The sequence below is a fragment of the Tachyglossus aculeatus genome, chromosome 12 (genome assembly GCF_015852505.1).
Source record: "Tachyglossus aculeatus isolate mTacAcu1 chromosome 12, mTacAcu1.pri, whole genome shotgun sequence".
Taxonomy (NCBI): Eukaryota; Metazoa; Chordata; class Mammalia; order Monotremata; family Tachyglossidae; genus Tachyglossus; species Tachyglossus aculeatus.
This window is the reverse complement of record NC_052077.1, coordinates 9,198,358-9,216,446: the sequence shown is the minus strand read 5'-3', so window position 1 is coordinate 9,216,446 and position 18,089 is coordinate 9,198,358. Positions and strand designations below refer to the sequence as shown.

Below are 18,089 nucleotides of genomic sequence, written 5' to 3'. Positions count from 1 at the left end.
AGATTCTGTCCACACACACCAAAACACTGGTTTGTGACCCCTCAAGGGACAGGAACCATGTCTAATTCCCACCTCATTCTCTCCCAGCACTTAGTACAGTGCTCTGCACACAGGAAGCACTTAGTAAATTCTATTATTCATTCATTCAATCGTATTGAGCGCTTACTGTGTGCAGAGCACTGTACTGAGCTCTTGGGAAGTACAAGTTGGCAACATATAGAGACTGTCCCTACCCAACAGTGGGCTCACAGTCTAGAAGGGGGAGACAGAGAACAAAACAAAACATATTAACAAAATAAAATAAGTAGAATAAATATGTACAAGTAAAATAAATAAATAAATATGGTAATAAATACGTACAAACATATATACATATATAGAGATGCTGTGGGGAAGGGAAGGAGGTAAGGTGGGGGGGGGATGGAGAGGGAGAGGAGGGGAAGAGGAAGGAGGGGGCTCAGTTTGGGAAGTCCTCCTGGAGGAGGTGAGCTCTCAGTAGGGCCTTGAAGGGAGGAAGAGAGCTAGCTTGGCGGATGTGGGGAGGGAGGGCATTCCAGGCCAGGGGGATGACGTGGGCCGGGGGTCGACGATGGGACAGGCGAGAACGAGGCACGGTGAGGAGATTAGCGGCAGAGGAGCGGAGGGTGCGGGCTGGGCCGTAGAAGGAGAGAAGGGAGGTGAGGTAGGAGGGGGTGAGGTGATGGACAGCCTTGAAGCCGAGGGTGAGGAGTTTCTGCCTGATGCATAGGTTGATTGGTAGCCCCTGGAGATTTTTGAGGAGGGAAGTAACATGCCCAGAGCATTTCTGGACAAAGACAATCCGGGCAGCGGTGTGAAGTATGGACTGAAGTGGGGAGGGACAAGAGGATGGGAGATCGGAGAGGAGGCTGCTACAGTAGTCCAGACGGGATAGGATGAGAGCTTGAATGAGCAGGGTAGCGGTTTGGATGGAGAGGAAAGGGCGGATCTTGGCAATGTTGTGGAGCTGAGACCGACAGGTTTCGGTGACAGCGTGGATGTGAGGGATGAACGAGAGAGTGGAGTCGAGGATAATAATAATAATAATAATAATGGCATTTGTTAAGCGCTTACTATGTGTAAAGCACTGTTCTAAGCGCTGGGGATACAATGTGATCAAGTTGTCCCACGTGGGGCTCACAGTCTTAATCCCCATTTTTACAGATGAGGTAACTGAGGCTCAGAGAAGTTAAGTGACTTGCCCAAGGTCACACAGCAGACTTGTGGTGGAGCCGGGATTCGAACCCATGACCTATGACTCCAAAGCCCATGCTCTTTCCACTGAGCCACGCTGCTTCTCTAGCCACACTGCTTCTTGGATGACACCAAGGTTGCGGGCTTGTGAGACGGGAAGGATGGTAGTGCCGTCAACAGTGATGGGAAAGTCAGGGAGAGGGCAGGGTTTGGGAGGGAAGACAAGAAGTTCAGTCTTGGACATGTTTATTACTATTACTACTACTGCAGTGGAAGTTGACGCATTGCAGCATTCCCTCTTGCTGTTGGGGGCAACTTTGCTCAGCCAGTACGCATGGTGTTGGGGTGACCACAGTAAATGGGATCTGGACTGGTGGGAATGATTCCGTCACCTTGATGTTTTGCGGATGGTTTCATCTGGGACAACCATTTCATGCTTCCCTCCCCAAAGAACAATGAAGTAACCTCCAACAGTGAGTCATTAGGCGCGAGTAAAGCCAAAAGCCGGGGGCCCTTTATGAACCCTCTTTTTTATTTAAGGTATTTGTTAAGCACTTACCATGTGCCAAGTACCGTTCTAAGTGCCATAGTAGATACAGGGTAATCAGGTTGAACACATGGCTCTAACAGTCTTATTCCCCATTTTGCAGATGAAGTAACGGAGGCACAGAGAAGCTAAGTGACATACCAAAGGTCACACAGCAGACAAGTGGTGGAGCCGGGACTAGAACTTAGATACTTCTGACTCTCAGGCCAGTTCTCTATCCACTAGGCCATGCTGTTTCCTGATGTTGGGCTCAATGTACTTGCAACACTATCAAGGACACTTCAGCCAAATTAGCTGGCTAGTAGAAAGCCTCAGTCACTGGATCTAGGCAATCGATCGTTTGTACTCTCATTCATTCAATCATATTTATTGAGCACATACTATGTGCAGAGCACTTTACTAAGCGCTTGGAAAGTACTCCCATGAGCCTAATACATTGCTCTGCTCATAGTAAGTGTTCAATAAATACGAGTCATTGTCAGTCAGTTGTATTTATTAAGCACTTACCGTGTGCAGAGCACTGTACTAAGCTCTTGGGTAAATACAACATAACAGACATATTCCCTGGCCACAATGAGCTTATAGTCTAAAGGGGAGACAGACATTAATATAAATAAATGAAATTACAGATCTGTACATAAATAGTGTGCAGATTGATTGTAAGCTTGCCCTCTAGCCTGTAAGTTTGTTGTGGGCAGGGAATGTATCTGTTTATTGTTATTGTATTCTCCCAAGTACATAGTACAGTGGTCTGCCCACAGTAAGTGCTTGATAAAAATGATTGAATATATGAATGATTGACTGATTAATTGATTGCCTGATCTAGAAACAGCCTCACAGGTCCCACTGGGACACTTTATAAGGTCCTGTCGGGAATGTAAACTCTAGATTGTAAACTCGTGTTGACAGGAAATGTGTTTTCCAACTCTGTTATATTGTGCAGTGCTCTGCACACAATAAGCACTCAATAAACATGATTGATTTTTCATTCAATCATTTTCTTGTGCACAGCACTGTACTAAGCTCTTTGGAGAATACAATATAATAATGAACTGGCATTCCCTGCCCACAACAAGTTTACAGTCTAGACTATTAGAGGTGGTGGGTAGGGGTGTGCCTCCCCAACTAATCACCTCCTCCCATCAGCCCTGTTCCTTTGCTCACTCAGATTGGAACTCCTGAAGGTGTAAAAAAAGCAACTCAGGTGCCCTCTCATAGGACATATTCATGAGATATTTCCTATTCTGAGATTCCTATCACAGTCAGGTCTGAAACATTGAATTGCACCCTTTATTCCCTCTCTCCCTGAGCCCCACAAAACTTACGTACATGTCTGTAATTGATTCATATTGATTTCTCTATCCCCCTCAAGACACCTTCAGCTGACAGCATCCTTCTAGACTGTAAACTCTCTGTGGGAAGGGAACCTGTCTACCAACTCTGTTATATATTGTACTCTCCCAAGAACATAGCACAGTGCTCTGCACACTGTAAGCACTCAATAAATAGGATTGATTGATCGTTAGGGTGATAATGAAAAAGAAAGCTAAGGACTTCATGTCAATTCATTCATTTATTTAGTCACATTTTTTGCACACTCACTACATACAGAGCATTGTACTAAGTACTTGGGAGAGTACAATACAACAGTCAACAAACATTGCAGTATTCACTATAATAAAATAGAATTGGGTCTGTAAGCCCCTTTAGTGAAAGTAATATTGTAAATGCTTTACACCTCCAGCCAACAGCATCCGTCTAGACTATAAACTCGTTGTGGGAGTGAACATGTCTATCAACTCTGTTATATTGTATATTCATAAGCACTTAGTACAGTGCTCTGCACACAATAAGCATTCAGTAAATAGGATTGATTGATCGATTAATGGGGAGGTAATAAAAAAGGAAGCCAAGGACCTCAGCTCCAACTGCGGCCTGACTCAATGTCCTGCAGCATTCACCATGATCAAATGGTGAATAGAATTTGGTCTGCACATAGTAAGTGCTCAATAAATACAATGAATTGATGCCTGTGTATTTTGCTGCTATCTGGGCTGACTGTGAGACTGGGTTTTTTATAAACTATTTAAGTCAGCTAATTAATGTAATCATTTTCCACAGGACCTATTTTAATTTGTGATTTTGTGGTAGAACTTTCAGAAAAGCATGTTGAAATTTTCAGTGAATAAATAATAATAATTAGCCCTTAGTGTTTATCAAGCCATAATGTGATATAGCGAGCTTAGAAAGGAACTTGTAGTTGATACCAACATAATTCTGTAAAGAATTTAATCTTGTGAAAACTGTTACATTTGTCCAAGATGGATTGTATGTATGTTTAGTAGTAGAAATGAAGATATTTATAAGTTAGTTTGAAACACATTGTCATTTTAGTCATTGAGGGAATGAGGAAAAGCAAAGAGATTATTTTGGAAAGTAGAAGTAGTGAGTAGCAACATTTCCCATTATCCACTAAAATCATTGGTAATTCCTTAGTTGTGTACTTCATTTTTGTTTCAAGATTTGGGTGCCTCAAGCATTTTCTACTTTGGGAAGAAAATAAATCAGGAATATATTGCTCAGTCATTTTTATCCTCTCTCTAGGTATTCTAAATCGTCTGGGTTATTGTATCTCTTCCATTTTAATGGATATATGCATATATATGTGTGTGTGTGTGTGTATATATATATATATATTTCCAGTGTATGTGTGAATATATATGTGTTTGTGTGTATGTTTATGTACATACATATATATATATATATTTAGATAGATACACACATGCATTTTTCCAGCAATCAGTGGTATTTATTGAGTGCTTACTATGTGCAGAGTACTGTACTAAGGGATTGGGAGAGTATAATACAACAGAATTAGGTGACACAAACCCTGCCCATAATGAGCTTGTAGTCTATAGGGGGAGACAGATATCAATATGAAAAATTAAGTGATTTATAACATGCAATTTAAAGATATGTACACAAGTGCTGTGGGGTTGGAGGTGGGGCAAATATCAAATGCCCAAAGGTCACAGATCCAAGCGTATAGATGATACGGAAGGTAGAGCGAGCCGGGCAAAAGAGGGCTTAATCAGGGAAGGCCTCTTGGGAGAGATGCCACCAACAACAATGGAAAAGATATATATAGGTAGTCTCTCTGAGCCACTGATCACCTAATCCATCAATTCTCATTGAATCACCAGTGTTTTCTGAATCACATGGTTCCTTCAGAAACCAGCTACCAATTCATAGCAGGAATGATTGTTTGTATGGCAAGAATGCTTGATCTGTCTTTCTATATTCATATATCTCCCTTGTTTTGGAAAATGGCCCTGCTGACTTGTTTGCTTCCACGCTGGAATGGAGTTAAGGGTCTGTCTCCTCTGTCCTGGGCCTGTGAAATAGAGAATGCTCCTTGGACAAATGGCTTGACATAACTGCCTTTCCCAAGAAGGACTATGAATGTTTCAGTTCTATTTAGTGTAGTGATGGTGAGGAATGGTGTGGAGTGTGTATATGTAAGAATATAATGAATTTCAGCAATTTGCAATGCACAGTTAAATTTTAAGGGGTCACTTTCTGTCCTGTTATCTATCTTGCCGCCGACCTCTCGCCCACATCCTACCTCTGGCCTGGAGCGCCCTCCCTCATCTCAGACAGATAAATTGCTCCTCCCCACTTCAAAGCCTTGTTGAAGGCACATCTCCTCCAAGAAGCCTTCCTTGACTAAGCCCTCCTCTCCTCTTCTCCCATTCCCTCCTGCATTGCCCTGACTTGCTCCCTTCATTCATTCTCCCTCCCATTCCCATAGCACATATGTATATATCTGTAATTTATTTGTGTATATTAATGTCTGCCTCCCCCACCACACTGTAAGCTCGTTGTGGGCAGGCAATGTATCTGTTGTTCTATTGTACTTTCCTAAATGGGTAGTAAGCACTCAATAAATACTGTTGAATGAATGAATGAAAGTTTAAGAATCAGATTCACAAACTTTGATAGGACAAGGTGGCCCCAGGAGAGTTGGCTTTGGACTTTGTCACCCATCATTTTTCTTTCTGTGATATTTAAGTGCTTACTACATGCCCATCACTATTCTAAGCACTGGAGTAAATATTAGCTAATCAGGTTGTTGGACAAAGTCCATGTCCCACATGGGACTCACAGTCTTAATCCCCATTTTACAGATGGGGTAACTGAAGCCCAGAGAAGTGGTGACTTTCCCAAGGTCATACTGCAGACAAGTGGTGGAGCCAGGACTAGAACCCAGGTCCTTCTGATTCCCATGCCCCGTACCCTATCCAATAGGCCACACTGCTTCCTAGCCATCTAGTTGTTTAATAATAATAACTGTGGTATTTAAGTGCTTAGTATGCACCAGGCATTGTACTAAGCAGTGGGGTAAACAGAGGCTAATTAGGTTGGACACAATCCTTTTCCCCCATGGGGCTCACACTCTTAATTTCCATTAAGCAGATAAAGTAACTGAGGCACAGGGAAGTGAAGTGACTTGCCCAAGGTCACACAGCAGACAAGTGGCAGATCTGGGATTTGAACCCAGGTCCTTCAGACTCCCAGGGCGGGGCCCTATCCACAAGGCCAGGGCTTTCTAGCTGCTCTCTGCAGCATCTGTTGCCTTGTAAGCCTTCCTGACCCCCCTACCCAATGGTTAGGCAGCTATAGGGGTTGTGTTGGCTCTGTGTTTTCAGCACGTTAAAGGTGGGTGACCTTGGAGGGGGAGTCCAGAGTGGGAAAATGAGCTGTAGGTAGCAGGGGGACTCAGTAAGAAGGAGCTTCAGCAGCCTTTGGCCCAAAAGTAACAGTTTCTCCTCCATAAAGTCTATAGAGAAAACCCTTGTGGCCCCTAGGACTCACTCATTTTAATTCCTGGGCATATGGACTAATGATTTTCCTGACTCCTGGACACTAATTGACACCTGTTTTAATGATGAGATCTCTTCTGGACTTCAACCTAATTTGAGCCTTGGTTAGCATGTGACTGTCTGAGGTGAAAGAAAGTATTTGGTTTTCGTCATTAAAATCGAAGTCAATGCCCACTTTAATTAAAATTCCCAACATCCAGTTTAATGAATTAGTTCCTTCAGGGTCAACTCTGTGTTGTTAAAAAAAAGAAAGGCAGCGGGGGCGGCGATAGAAACTAAACAAACCTATTGAAAATAAAGTGTACAGTCTGGGAGTTTTCCAGAGGATAGAGGCAAAAGTTGGAGTTACAGGAAGTCCTTAGTTCTTATTTTTGAGAAACATAAATATTACTCTATTCATTTATTTATTTTACTTGTACATATCTGTTCTATTTATTTTATTTTGTTAATATGTTTTGTTTTGTTCTCTGTCTCCCCCTTCTCGACTGTGAGCCCACTGTTGGGTAGGGACCGTCTCTATGTTGCAAACTTGTACTTCCCAAGCGCTTAGTTCAGTGCTGTGCACACAGTAAGCGCTCAGTAAATATGATTGATTGATTGATTTTAATGTCTGTTTCCCCCCGTAGACTGTGAGCACCTGGTAGTCAGGGAATACATCTACCAATTCTGTTGTATTTTCTCCCAAGCACTTAGTACAGTGGCCTGCACTCAGTGAGCACTCTCTAAATAGTATTGATTGATTGAGTGATTGATTGATGAATGTTGATCCTAGGGATCAGCATCAATGATGGAGCTTCCCAAGATGCTTCTGTTCTTTTCAGTGGTATTTTTTGAAGGTTTACTGTTTGCAGAGCATTGTACTAAGCAGTTGGCCGAGTACAGAGCAATTAAGTAGGTAGACAGGATGTCTGTCCACAAGGGGCTTTCAGACTAGAGGGGATAAAGACACACAAGGAATGGCCTGGAGGAAAGAAGGTAAATAGAAATTTGCACACTTCATGATTAAAAGTATTTGTGACAATAATAGGAATTATAATTATTATTATTAATACAATAATTTTATTAAGTGCTTACTATATGCCAAGCATTATATCAAGCACTGGGACAGGTGCAAAATAATCTAATCCAACACAATTCTTGTTCAACATGATACTAATGGCCTAGAGGGATGGGAGAAGCAGGTTAAAATTCTTATTTCATAGAGTTGTAAACTGAGGTACAGAAAACTTAAGCGACTTGCCCAAGAACAAACAGCAGGCAGATAACTGGTATTAGAGCTCAAGTCCCCTGACTCCGAAGCTCTTGATATTTCCACTTGGCCAGACTGCTTCCCTGGACCAACCTTCTTAGAGTTCCACGTGGGCTCCAGATTAAGGTAGAAAAATCATGATAGTTTAAGTTGAAGGATCCTATGAAATAGAGTTATACACCAGAAAAAGTGGAGTAAGAAAAAAGAGAGTTTTACTTCTGATCAGGTACTATTTTATTTTCAGAGTCACTGGAGGGGAACTTTTTGAGGACATAGTAGCAAGGGAATATTACAGTGAAGCTGATGCAAGGTAAGTAGCTTTTTTTTCTTGTATTTGTGGTTTCACAGTCAACTTTTTTTAATGGTATTTAAGTACTTACTCTGTGCCAGGCTCTACTCTAGGCTCTGAAGTAGATAAGGGATAATCAGGTTGGACACAGACCATGTCCCACATGGGGCTCACAGTCTTAATCCCCAGTTTAGAGGTGAGATAACTGAGGCACAGAGAAGTTGTGACTTTCCCAAGGTCATACAGCAGACAAATGGCAGAGTCGGGATTAGAACCCAGATCCTTCTGTCTCCCAGGCCCATGCTCTATTCACTAAGCCATGCTGCTTCTTTTCACAGGTGATTCCAGTACCAGCATAGTGTTTATTCAAATACCTATGAAAATCATAATGATTCTGCTATTTGTTAAGCGCTTACTATGTGCCAGTTACTGTTTTAAGTGCTGGGGTGGATACAAGCAAGTCAGATTGGACACAGTCCCTGTCCCACATGGGGTGCACAATCTTAATCCCCATTTTGCAAATGAGGTAACTGAAGCCAGAGAGGTTAAGTGACTTGCCCAAGGTCACACAGCAGACACATGGAAGAGCCGAGATTAAATTAGCCAGAGCCTTCTGACTCCCAAGCCTGTGCTCTATCCACTAGTCCACAGTGCTATAACTCCCCTTGCTCTTTGTCGTTCACTATGCCTCTTAATTGACATTTCTCCATTAAGGTCTTATGGCCGCTGGAGTGATTGATTTTGAGAAGAGACATTCATTCGTCCACCAGTATTTATTGAGTACCTGCTGTATGAAATGAACTTACCAGACATGTGGGGGCATGATTATAGACACAGTCCCAAACTGAATTGCTCTGTTCTCTTAACATTTCCCAACCTAATAACATGTTTGTTGCTGGAGTCTTGTCTTTCAAATTTACTGCAATGCTAAAATCAGTTAAAGCCCAGAGTTAAGCCTAACGAGAGCCTTGAAGCATGGAACATTCTAGTTTTTTGGGAAACAGTCCCATTTCCCATTCTTCTAAGCGTTTCTAGGAGTTAGTGAAAAGTCAACATTTGTTTTAAATCAGAAAAATAGTTGTCATATAAGGGCTAGATTTTTATAGCCAGCAACATCCAAATCTGTGCTTTGGCACTTAGTTGATCGTCTACAACCTCCTTCATACTGATCTCTATCCAGGTATATTTTCCATAGATGGAATTTTCTTTGATGAGTGGATGTTTCTGGATTACAGAGAAATAGCCCATCATGGAAACAATGTTGAAATTTTATGTATGGGTTCATATGCAGTAAAATCTCATTATTTTGAGTCTCTTTAATCCGTAGTTACAATGACAAGGGTAAACTACTTCTCATCTACTTCCTCCCATTAATCTCCTGACTCCTACAAAGGGAAAGCATATTTTGATTGAAAATAAGAAGTTACTGAGGTCTAAAGCTCTGGATGTGTATAACAAAACCTTAGTTGGCCCTTTGAAGAGAATATGCTGAGGCAACGAGAAATTCAGTGGTGGACAGACTCACAGTTTCACTTACCATCCCAATGGTTCTACTAATAGAGATAGACACATGCATGGAAAAGACACACACACACACACACACAGTACTTCTTTTAAAGAAGAATTTTAATTTTTTTTTTTTTTTACTAATTCAGTATGGATTTATCCCTCCCCCATTTTGTCTTCTAGACAAGGAGCTAATAGCTCCTTGTGGGCAGGGGACATATCTACCAACTCTGTTGTATTATACTCTTCCAAGCACTTAGTGCAGTGGAAGCAGCGTGGCTTAGTGGAAAGAGCATGGGCTTCAGAGTCAGAGTTCCTGGGTTCTAATCCCGGCTCCACCACTTGTCAGCTATGTGACCTTGGGCAAGTCACTTCACTGGGCCTCAGTTCCCTCATCTGTAAAATGGTGATGAAGACTGTGAGCCCCACGCGGGACAAGCTGATTACCTTGTATCTCCCCCAGCTCTTAGAACAGTGCTTGACACATAGTAAGTACTTAACAAATACCACCATTATTATTATTATTACAGTGCTCGGCACAGAGTAAGCACTCAGTAAATACCATTGATCGATTGATGTAGATCAAATAATTTATTTTTACCCTATGTGTGTACGTGTGCGTGTACAGAAGTAATACCTCAAACTTTTTAATCTCTATTCAGTTTCTATTCTGACTAGATGTTGAGGAAATGTTCGTTGCTTAGGGTGATCCTAGGGTTGCTTTGATCATCTTTAAAGTCATGGGGCTATGTAACTGAAAAGTGCAAGATTTTTTTTTTTCTGGGAAGTCGGTGGAAACTTTTGTCATTTGTTATATGGTAAGTGGGTTGCCTGTTGCTTGAGTTAAAAACCCCCCCCGCATATTAAACCATGTAGATTATAACCAGATTATTCATATATTTCAGAAAACTAGAAAAATTCTTATTGATCAGTTTTATTCTGAACAAACTTTATTGAATAGCCTATTATAGCCAATATTCACATGGGTGGTTTTTTTAAAAAAAAGTTTTATGGTTTAGCATACGTAGAGATTGTCTGAGAGAGTTGGGTAAGAACAGTTCCAGGTGAATATCACCTTTTTCAGAAGTGATCGTCTATCCAAAGATCCCAAAGTTAGAACCTATAAAGTGAGTGAACCCAAGAGTCAAGTTTATACCTGTTTTCGCGTCAAGACCTGGAGACTGGATAAGGAGGTCAACCACGTTTTTCGGTAGTTCTCACAGAAGAACATCTCCCAATTTGGAGAAGAAAATATGTGTACCACAAAGACCCACTTAAAGTGTGATTTTAACCTCCCAGTGAAGAATGGGAGCATGCATTAGCCCCATTGGGTAATTTAGAGCAGCAGTTTGTCTTACATTGGTTGTTTCTCAGATACAGCTGTTTTTGCCTTCCCAGTGATAGAACAGAACAGCTGTCAGTTCTGGGACCACACTGTAGTCTAGGATCAATACTATAAGGCACAATTCAGATCATTGAGGGCAGAGAACATGTCCACCAACTCTGTTATACTCTCCCAAGCACTTAGTAGAGTGCTCTACCAACAGTAAGCACCAAATAAATACCACTGATTGATGGATAGTTGTGGCAGTGAAAGTGAGATGAATACTAAAATCATCCTTATTAAAATGTTGCATCGTGGTTTTAAAACATCAGTGTAAGTGGTTTGTGTGCACGATCATTCAGTACATAAACTAGTGCAGAATATAGGAATGTGACATGTTCAACATTTACATGTGTTAATTGGTAGATAATGAGATGTTCTAGATGCCGCTATTTATTAATTTTTTCAGAGTTTAATTAGAAAACTGTTATAAAGTTGCAAAGTTTTGATAAGGAAAGTATAAATTGCAGATTTAGACATAATGGTAAGCAAAAGTGTTCTCATGCTCCAGTGGACCCAAGAGAGTAAGTGTGTAATATTGATCTGCCTTCTCAGGCATTTTCTGCTGTATAATTTGGATTTTCCCTAGGCTTAGCTGCAGTGGGCCTGTCTCTTGGCCACTAAAAAGGGAATTGTTGACTCCCATGTGTTGTCAGGAAACTCTGTATGTGGTATTTAGTAACTGTATTGGCCTTCCTTTTAATGCTTTATGAAAAGAGGAAAAAAGAAACATTTGATTTCAATTTTCAGATTGTTCCTTAGTTTTGTTTACTCTCATTTCTCCTCTTTCATTTGATTTCTGTTCACCCTTCTGTCTCAATGCTGTTGTTCAATTGTGAGCTCAGATTTTTACAAGGCTTCATTTTTGTGAGAAATACAAATTTGTGATTTTTTGACTTTCCCAATAATATTATTGTGGAAAGCTTTCATCAACTTTTCCTTTGGAAAAACAGGTATTCGGCATATAGTATTTATAGATATGCAGGACATTAATCTCCAAATGATTAAAGAAAAACACAACACAAATTGTTTTGTCTGGTATTGTCACGATTTATATGTTAGATGTCTTTATTTTAGATTGGAAATGCCTTTATTCTGCATGCTTTGATTCCAGTTGTGTGAAAGTAAACAATTTGTGAAGAAACATATATTTCTTTTAACTTTTTGTTATTCACTGTGATTATGTGCCTTTAAAATGTTCTCCCTTCCATTCTACCCTTGTATCTTTGCAGTCATTGTATACAGCAGATTCTAGAAAGTGTAAATCATTGTCACCTAAATGGCATAGTTCACAGGGACCTGAAGGTTAGTATATGGAGTTTGATTTTTTTAAAAAAAGATTTTCTGGAGAAGGGCAGAGGGTGGGAGGCTGAAAATGGTTCCGTTTTCTATCCCCTCTCCCCTCTCTTCCACCGAATGACTGTGACCAAATAATGCATGGCATCTTTTTCCAATTCGCTTGTCTACAGGCCTAATATACATCATGGCGAAAGCGGGCAAGGAGTCCTTTTGAGAATGTAACCTTCCAAGGTTCTGGATTTAAACCAAGAAGTTAAATTTTGATGATGTGGTTTTCGGGAAGGGAGTGCATTGGTCATTCAGTAAGCACCTGGAGATGCCTACACTTGGCCTGTGATGTATGTCAGTCTGCAGATAAATACACCAACTTCTGTCCTGAGATCGGGGGTTGCAGTAGCTGAACAACTGGGCACACATTACTCCATTCAAGCATGCCAAATCCTCAGGCGAGAGATCATAATGGCTAACTAAATTAAAGAAAGAGAAGTTAATCATTTATGTTAAGAAAAGCATTACTTATGGTAATGGGGGTCAATTCCTCATTTGACAGGAAGCTTTTAGAAAAACTTACTGGAAAGTCCTGGAGAAGGCAAATGAAGAAAAAATGAACCTGTTAAATGTTCTTCTGAAGAGATTTTCAGGAATAGAATGGATGTGGGTTACTTTCAAAATCCATTTCTCCCGAAAGATCGTATCCTCAACCAACTGAACTCCTGTATTAAATCCAGTGCAGTCAAAATTAGGTACAAAATCTGGCAACCCGGAGCAAGGTGATAATTCTTCCCGAGAGACCAGCTTCTCTACCTGAGCAGATTGGGTACTTTCTGGAGGTTGTGTAAGACATATCCAGTTGTTTGCTAGTTTTGCACTTTAACCCAATCTCTCTGAGGGTATACAGACCCCCAGGGTGAGCTTGGAACTAACACATGCCCTCCTGGTGTTTGCATGCAGTCCATTGCATTCAGCAGGTCCTGGAGGCTGTGCTACACTGCCATCAGATGGGCATGGTCCATCGCGACCTGAAGGTGAGTGATGCCGTTGGAGTAGATGCGACAGCACACAGCTCCCAACTGGGGTTCAGCTGCACTTGTGCTTGTAAAGGCAGAAGATATGAGCAATAAGGTCACAAGGCTTTATTCCAAGACTTTCCCCAGACACATGCCCTCACCGTACTCTGTTTCTGTACCCTTCGTTTAAGGATCTTAAATAGCACCTTTTATCCAGTGGCAAAGAAAGGCATTGACTCACCCTACCTCCTTTGAGTGAGCAGAGTTTGTAGATGTTCTGGGTTAGCTGTCAGATGTCCTCTCTTCTTAGCCCCAACTTCTTAATGAGTGATTGTTCATTGATTAAGCAGATTGTTAAACGGATGCAGTGTGGCCTAGTGGAAAGTGTATAGGCCTAGGAGTCAGAGGACTGGATTCTAATCCCAGCTCTGCCACCTGCCTGCTGTGTGACCTTGGGCAAGTCACTTAATGGCCCTGTTCTTCACAGGGACAGGGATTAAATACCCATCTTCCCTCCACCTTAGACTGGAAGCCCCCTGGAGAACAGAGATTGGGTTTGACCTGATTAGCTTGTTATCTATTCCACTGCTAAGTGCAGGGCTGGGCACATAGAAAGTGCTTAAGAAATGCAATTATTAGTTTTATATTAATGAATAAATATTAGGGAATGTAATTAAATGTATAAAATGATGCTAGTGATTAGATCGGCTAAACAGTCCGTGTAATCGTGCCCCCGCAAAACTATGTGCTAGGCTGATAAACATTATTTTTATACTTACAAAGTGCCAGTCACTTTGCTAAACCCTGTGGTAAATGCAAGATAATCAGATCAGAAATAATTCTTGTCCCTCACAGAGTTTGCAGTCTGAGAGAGGCAGAACAGGTATTTTTTATAGCATTGGTTAAGCACTTACTATGTGCAAAGCACTGTTCTAAGCTCTGGGGAGGATACAAGGGATCAGGTTGTCCTGCCTAGAGCTCGCAGTCTTAATCCCCATTTTACAGATGAGGTAACTGGGGCCCAGAGAAGTGAAGTGACTTGCCCAAGGTCACACAGCTGACAATTGGCAGAGACAGGATTTGAACTCATGACCTCTGACTCCCAAGCCCATGCTCTTTCCAATGAACCACGCTGCTTCTCTATTTGATTCCCATTTTACAAATAAGGAAACTGAGGCAAAGTGAGGTCAGCAAATTGCATAAAATTTACCCATAAAGCCAGCTGCAGAGCTGGGATTATAACCCAGGTTTTCTGACTCCCATTCCCATGATCTAGGTTTTGTGTCTAAACTAGGGAACATGTTCACTAATTCTGTTTTATTGCACTCTCCCACACGCTTAGTGGAGTGCTCTGCTCAATAAATACCATTGATTGATTGAAACCGGAATAGTAAATATATAGTGGGCCACAAGGGAAATATGGTCCCTATATTCAAGGATCTTACAATCTAGCAGGTGAATAAGTCATTAAAATAAATTACAGGTAAGGGAATCAATTGAGTAAAAGGGGGTATACAAAAGTCTGGTGGGGGTAGAGTGAACACCAGTTGTCTAAATTCAACTAAAACCTATAGCCAGATGGGAAGTGATTCTGAAACCAGACCGGAGTAGGTTCAGTTCATTTTTTCTCTCCATAGCTCATTGGGAACAAAAGAGATATTACTTTCTAAGGTGTAATTAAAATTCCTGAGCACCAAGGAGACCTGTGCGAAGGGAACAGGTAAAATTAGAAGCTTCAAAGCAAGTGGTTCATTTCCAAATGGAGAGATTTAAGAAACCATTGAAACCATTGAAGCTGCTTGTTTCACGGTGGAATGTTTAGTCCAGGGTTTAAATGCATTTCTACTTTCAGGTGGCTATTTTATAAGCGCAGTTTTCGCCCCAGGGTTTGTGCTGTTCAGCCAATATATGCACACCTTGGGTGGGCTGAAAGCCTGGGTTGTATGTCTTTTAAACCCAGGTACATGTGGCCTGGCTGAGGAGCATACAGCCTGAAGTGTGTGCAACTGCTTACTTTACATTCTACCCATTCTAGATGTCTAAAATGAAAAGAGAGCAGCAGAGTTTGTTTTCTCATTTCCGGGGCATCGAAAGGACATTCTCACTGCAGTGCTACTTTTAAGCCACATTCTTCATTCTCTTATCAATATTTATTCAGTGAATGAGTCGGGCACCAATCAGAACTCCAGCCTGCCTGGATGAGTAAAATTAAGACAAAGGAAAAGATTATTTTTATTTTACAAATGAACTGCTTGAAATAGTTCGCTGTTGTATCCAAGCTTCGTGAGACTGTTCTTTTCCAAACCCAACAAGGAAATGGATTCCAAGTTGTTGAAGAAACCGTGAGGAGCAGGCATGACATCCATTTGGAAATTGCTTCTGCCCATAATTATGTTGGTCCCTTCTTCCCCTCTGTTTCCTGTTGGACATTCCCAAGAACAACTGTTTTGAAGGAAGAAGCTTTTCCATAGTTTTTTGATGAAAATTTTTTTTTTTTGGAGGTTTGACAGTTTTTCCTCTCTAGCTTTATGAGAATTAGGACAGAAATTGTTGGAAAAGAAAGACCCTTAGGAATGAAAACTGCTTTTTTGAGCAGAAATGCCCAGTTGTCCTGCTATTTCTTTCATTCATCCATTCAGTCATATTTATTGAGCATTTAGTGTGTGCCAGAGAACTGTAGTAAGCACTTGGAAACTACAGTGTGACAACAAATAGAGACAATCCCTACCCAACAATGGGCTCCCAGTTCTGCTTTAGGTCTCTTCTATCCAGGCCCCTTCACACCCATGGAAAAAGCCAAATTTATGTCTTTCACATTTAGGATGTGGAAATAATACTTTGGAATCATGATTTATATGTTTAAGGAAAAATTAAGGTAAGTTAGATAATCAGGACACTACCTCAAGCACATTGATAATTCATATTAGGAAAGTTTCCTGAAATCATTGGGAAAAATAAGCAGAACAACATTAAATGATGTGCATTTCTGATGATGGAAAATTTTCAATCTACTCTAAAAGTTCAGACTATTGGATCGTGTTAAATACCAGAATTCCCTTACATCCTTTCCTTTTTCCATGCATGGGCTTCAAGCATAGCAGTGAGAATATTTCCATCATTCCTAAGCTTTTGTTTGAGCCAAAACATTTATTGGAGAGAGCTGGTCATTTACATGGTAGGTGGATAGTGATCATGTTCTTTAGAATGGGCTGTGTTCTTAATTTCCACGGGGTTGTGGGTGAGTCAAATACCAATTTCACTGGGGCCGCTCAGAAAGAGCTCAATCTGAAATGGGTTTTTATATCTCAGCGTGAGTTTGAACGATTATTACTGTGCCTTAAAATCTGTTTTTTTTTTTGCCTGAAGAATTGGGTTCCAAACTACCCAAATTCAGTAGTTATCACACATTCTGCTTTATGGGAAAAAGGGAAAAAGAGGTAAAATTAGAAGCTTCAGAGCAAGTGGTTCATTTCCAAATGGAGAGATTTAAGAAACTGTCGCCTGGGTTCCCATGAAACTGCTTCGTTTCACGGTGGAATGTTTAATCCGGTACTTAGATGCATTACTACTTTCAGGCAGCCATTTTCCAGGAATAATAATAATAATAAAATTATGCTATTTAAGCACTACATTGCAAGTACTGTTCTAAGGACTTGGGTAGATATAAGTTAATCAAGTTGGACACAGTCCCTGTCCCACATGAGCTCACTCTCTTATCCCCATTTTAGAGAAGAGGTAACAGGTACAGGGAAGTTAAGTGACTTGCCCAAGGTCATGCATCAGACATGTAGCAGATCTGGGATTAGAACCCAGGTCCTTCTGACTCCCAGTCCTTTGCTTTATCCACTAAGCCATGCAGTAATAATAACAATGGTATTTGTTAAGCACTTTCTATGTGCAAAGCACTGTTCTAAGCACTGGGGGGATACAAGGTGATCAGATTGTCCCACGTGGGGCTCACAGTCGTCCCATTTTACAGATGAAGTAACTGAGGCACAGAGAAGTTAAGTGACTTGCTCAAAGTCACATAGCTGACAATTGGCGGAGCTGGGATTAGAACCCATGACCTCTGACTCCGAAGCCCAGGCTCTTTTCACTGAGCCACACTGCTTCCCTCGCAGTGCCTTAGTACAGTGCTCTGCACACAGTAAACACCTAATAAATACTATTACTACTAGGTTTAATGTTTGGAAAGGGTTTTTTTTCCAAGAACAGTGTGTCCATGTGACCTGTTCATTCACTCAGAGGGCACAACCTAGTATTTTCAGAACTGCAAAAAGTTCTAGGAAGTTTGTATTAAATGACTGATCCATAATAGAAGATGAGACTGATTTCTTACCATCCATGAAGGTTGATCCACATTCTTATGGTAAAAATATCTTAGAAATATAATTTGGGGAAGTCCATTATGTTTTCTCTGAGTCCTGAATTATTCCTGCCAAGCGCACAACCCCAATGAGAAAGCCCTTTTTTTTTTTCTATTAGGCACTTAAGGTATCCACATACTGTATTAAGCCCTGAGGTAGATACAAGATAATCAGGTTGGACATAGTCCACATCCCCCATGGAGCTCACACTCTTAATCCACAATTTAAAGATGAGGTAACTGAGACACAGAAAAGTTGTTACTTGCCCAAACTAAAAAAGAAGACAAATGCTGGAGCTGGGATTAGAATACCCAGCTCCTTTGACTCCTAGGCCCACACTCTTTCC

General features: G+C 41.0%; 1 protein-coding gene across 17 annotated transcripts in view; it reads left to right on the top strand.

Moving 5' to 3' along the window:
- Positions 1-18,089, top strand: part of CAMK2D (calcium/calmodulin dependent protein kinase II delta) — a 261,656-nt gene that overhangs the window by 175,218 nt on the left and 68,349 nt on the right. For all 17 annotated transcript variants that reach the window (XM_038755006.1, XM_038754999.1, XM_038755002.1 and 14 more), the window contains exons 5-6: positions 8,136-8,201; positions 12,303-12,375. In XM_038755006.1, the coding sequence (XP_038610934.1) occupies positions 8,136-8,201; positions 12,303-12,375 (139 nt within the window). The remainder of the gene's footprint in view (positions 1-8,135; positions 8,202-12,302; positions 12,376-18,089) is intronic.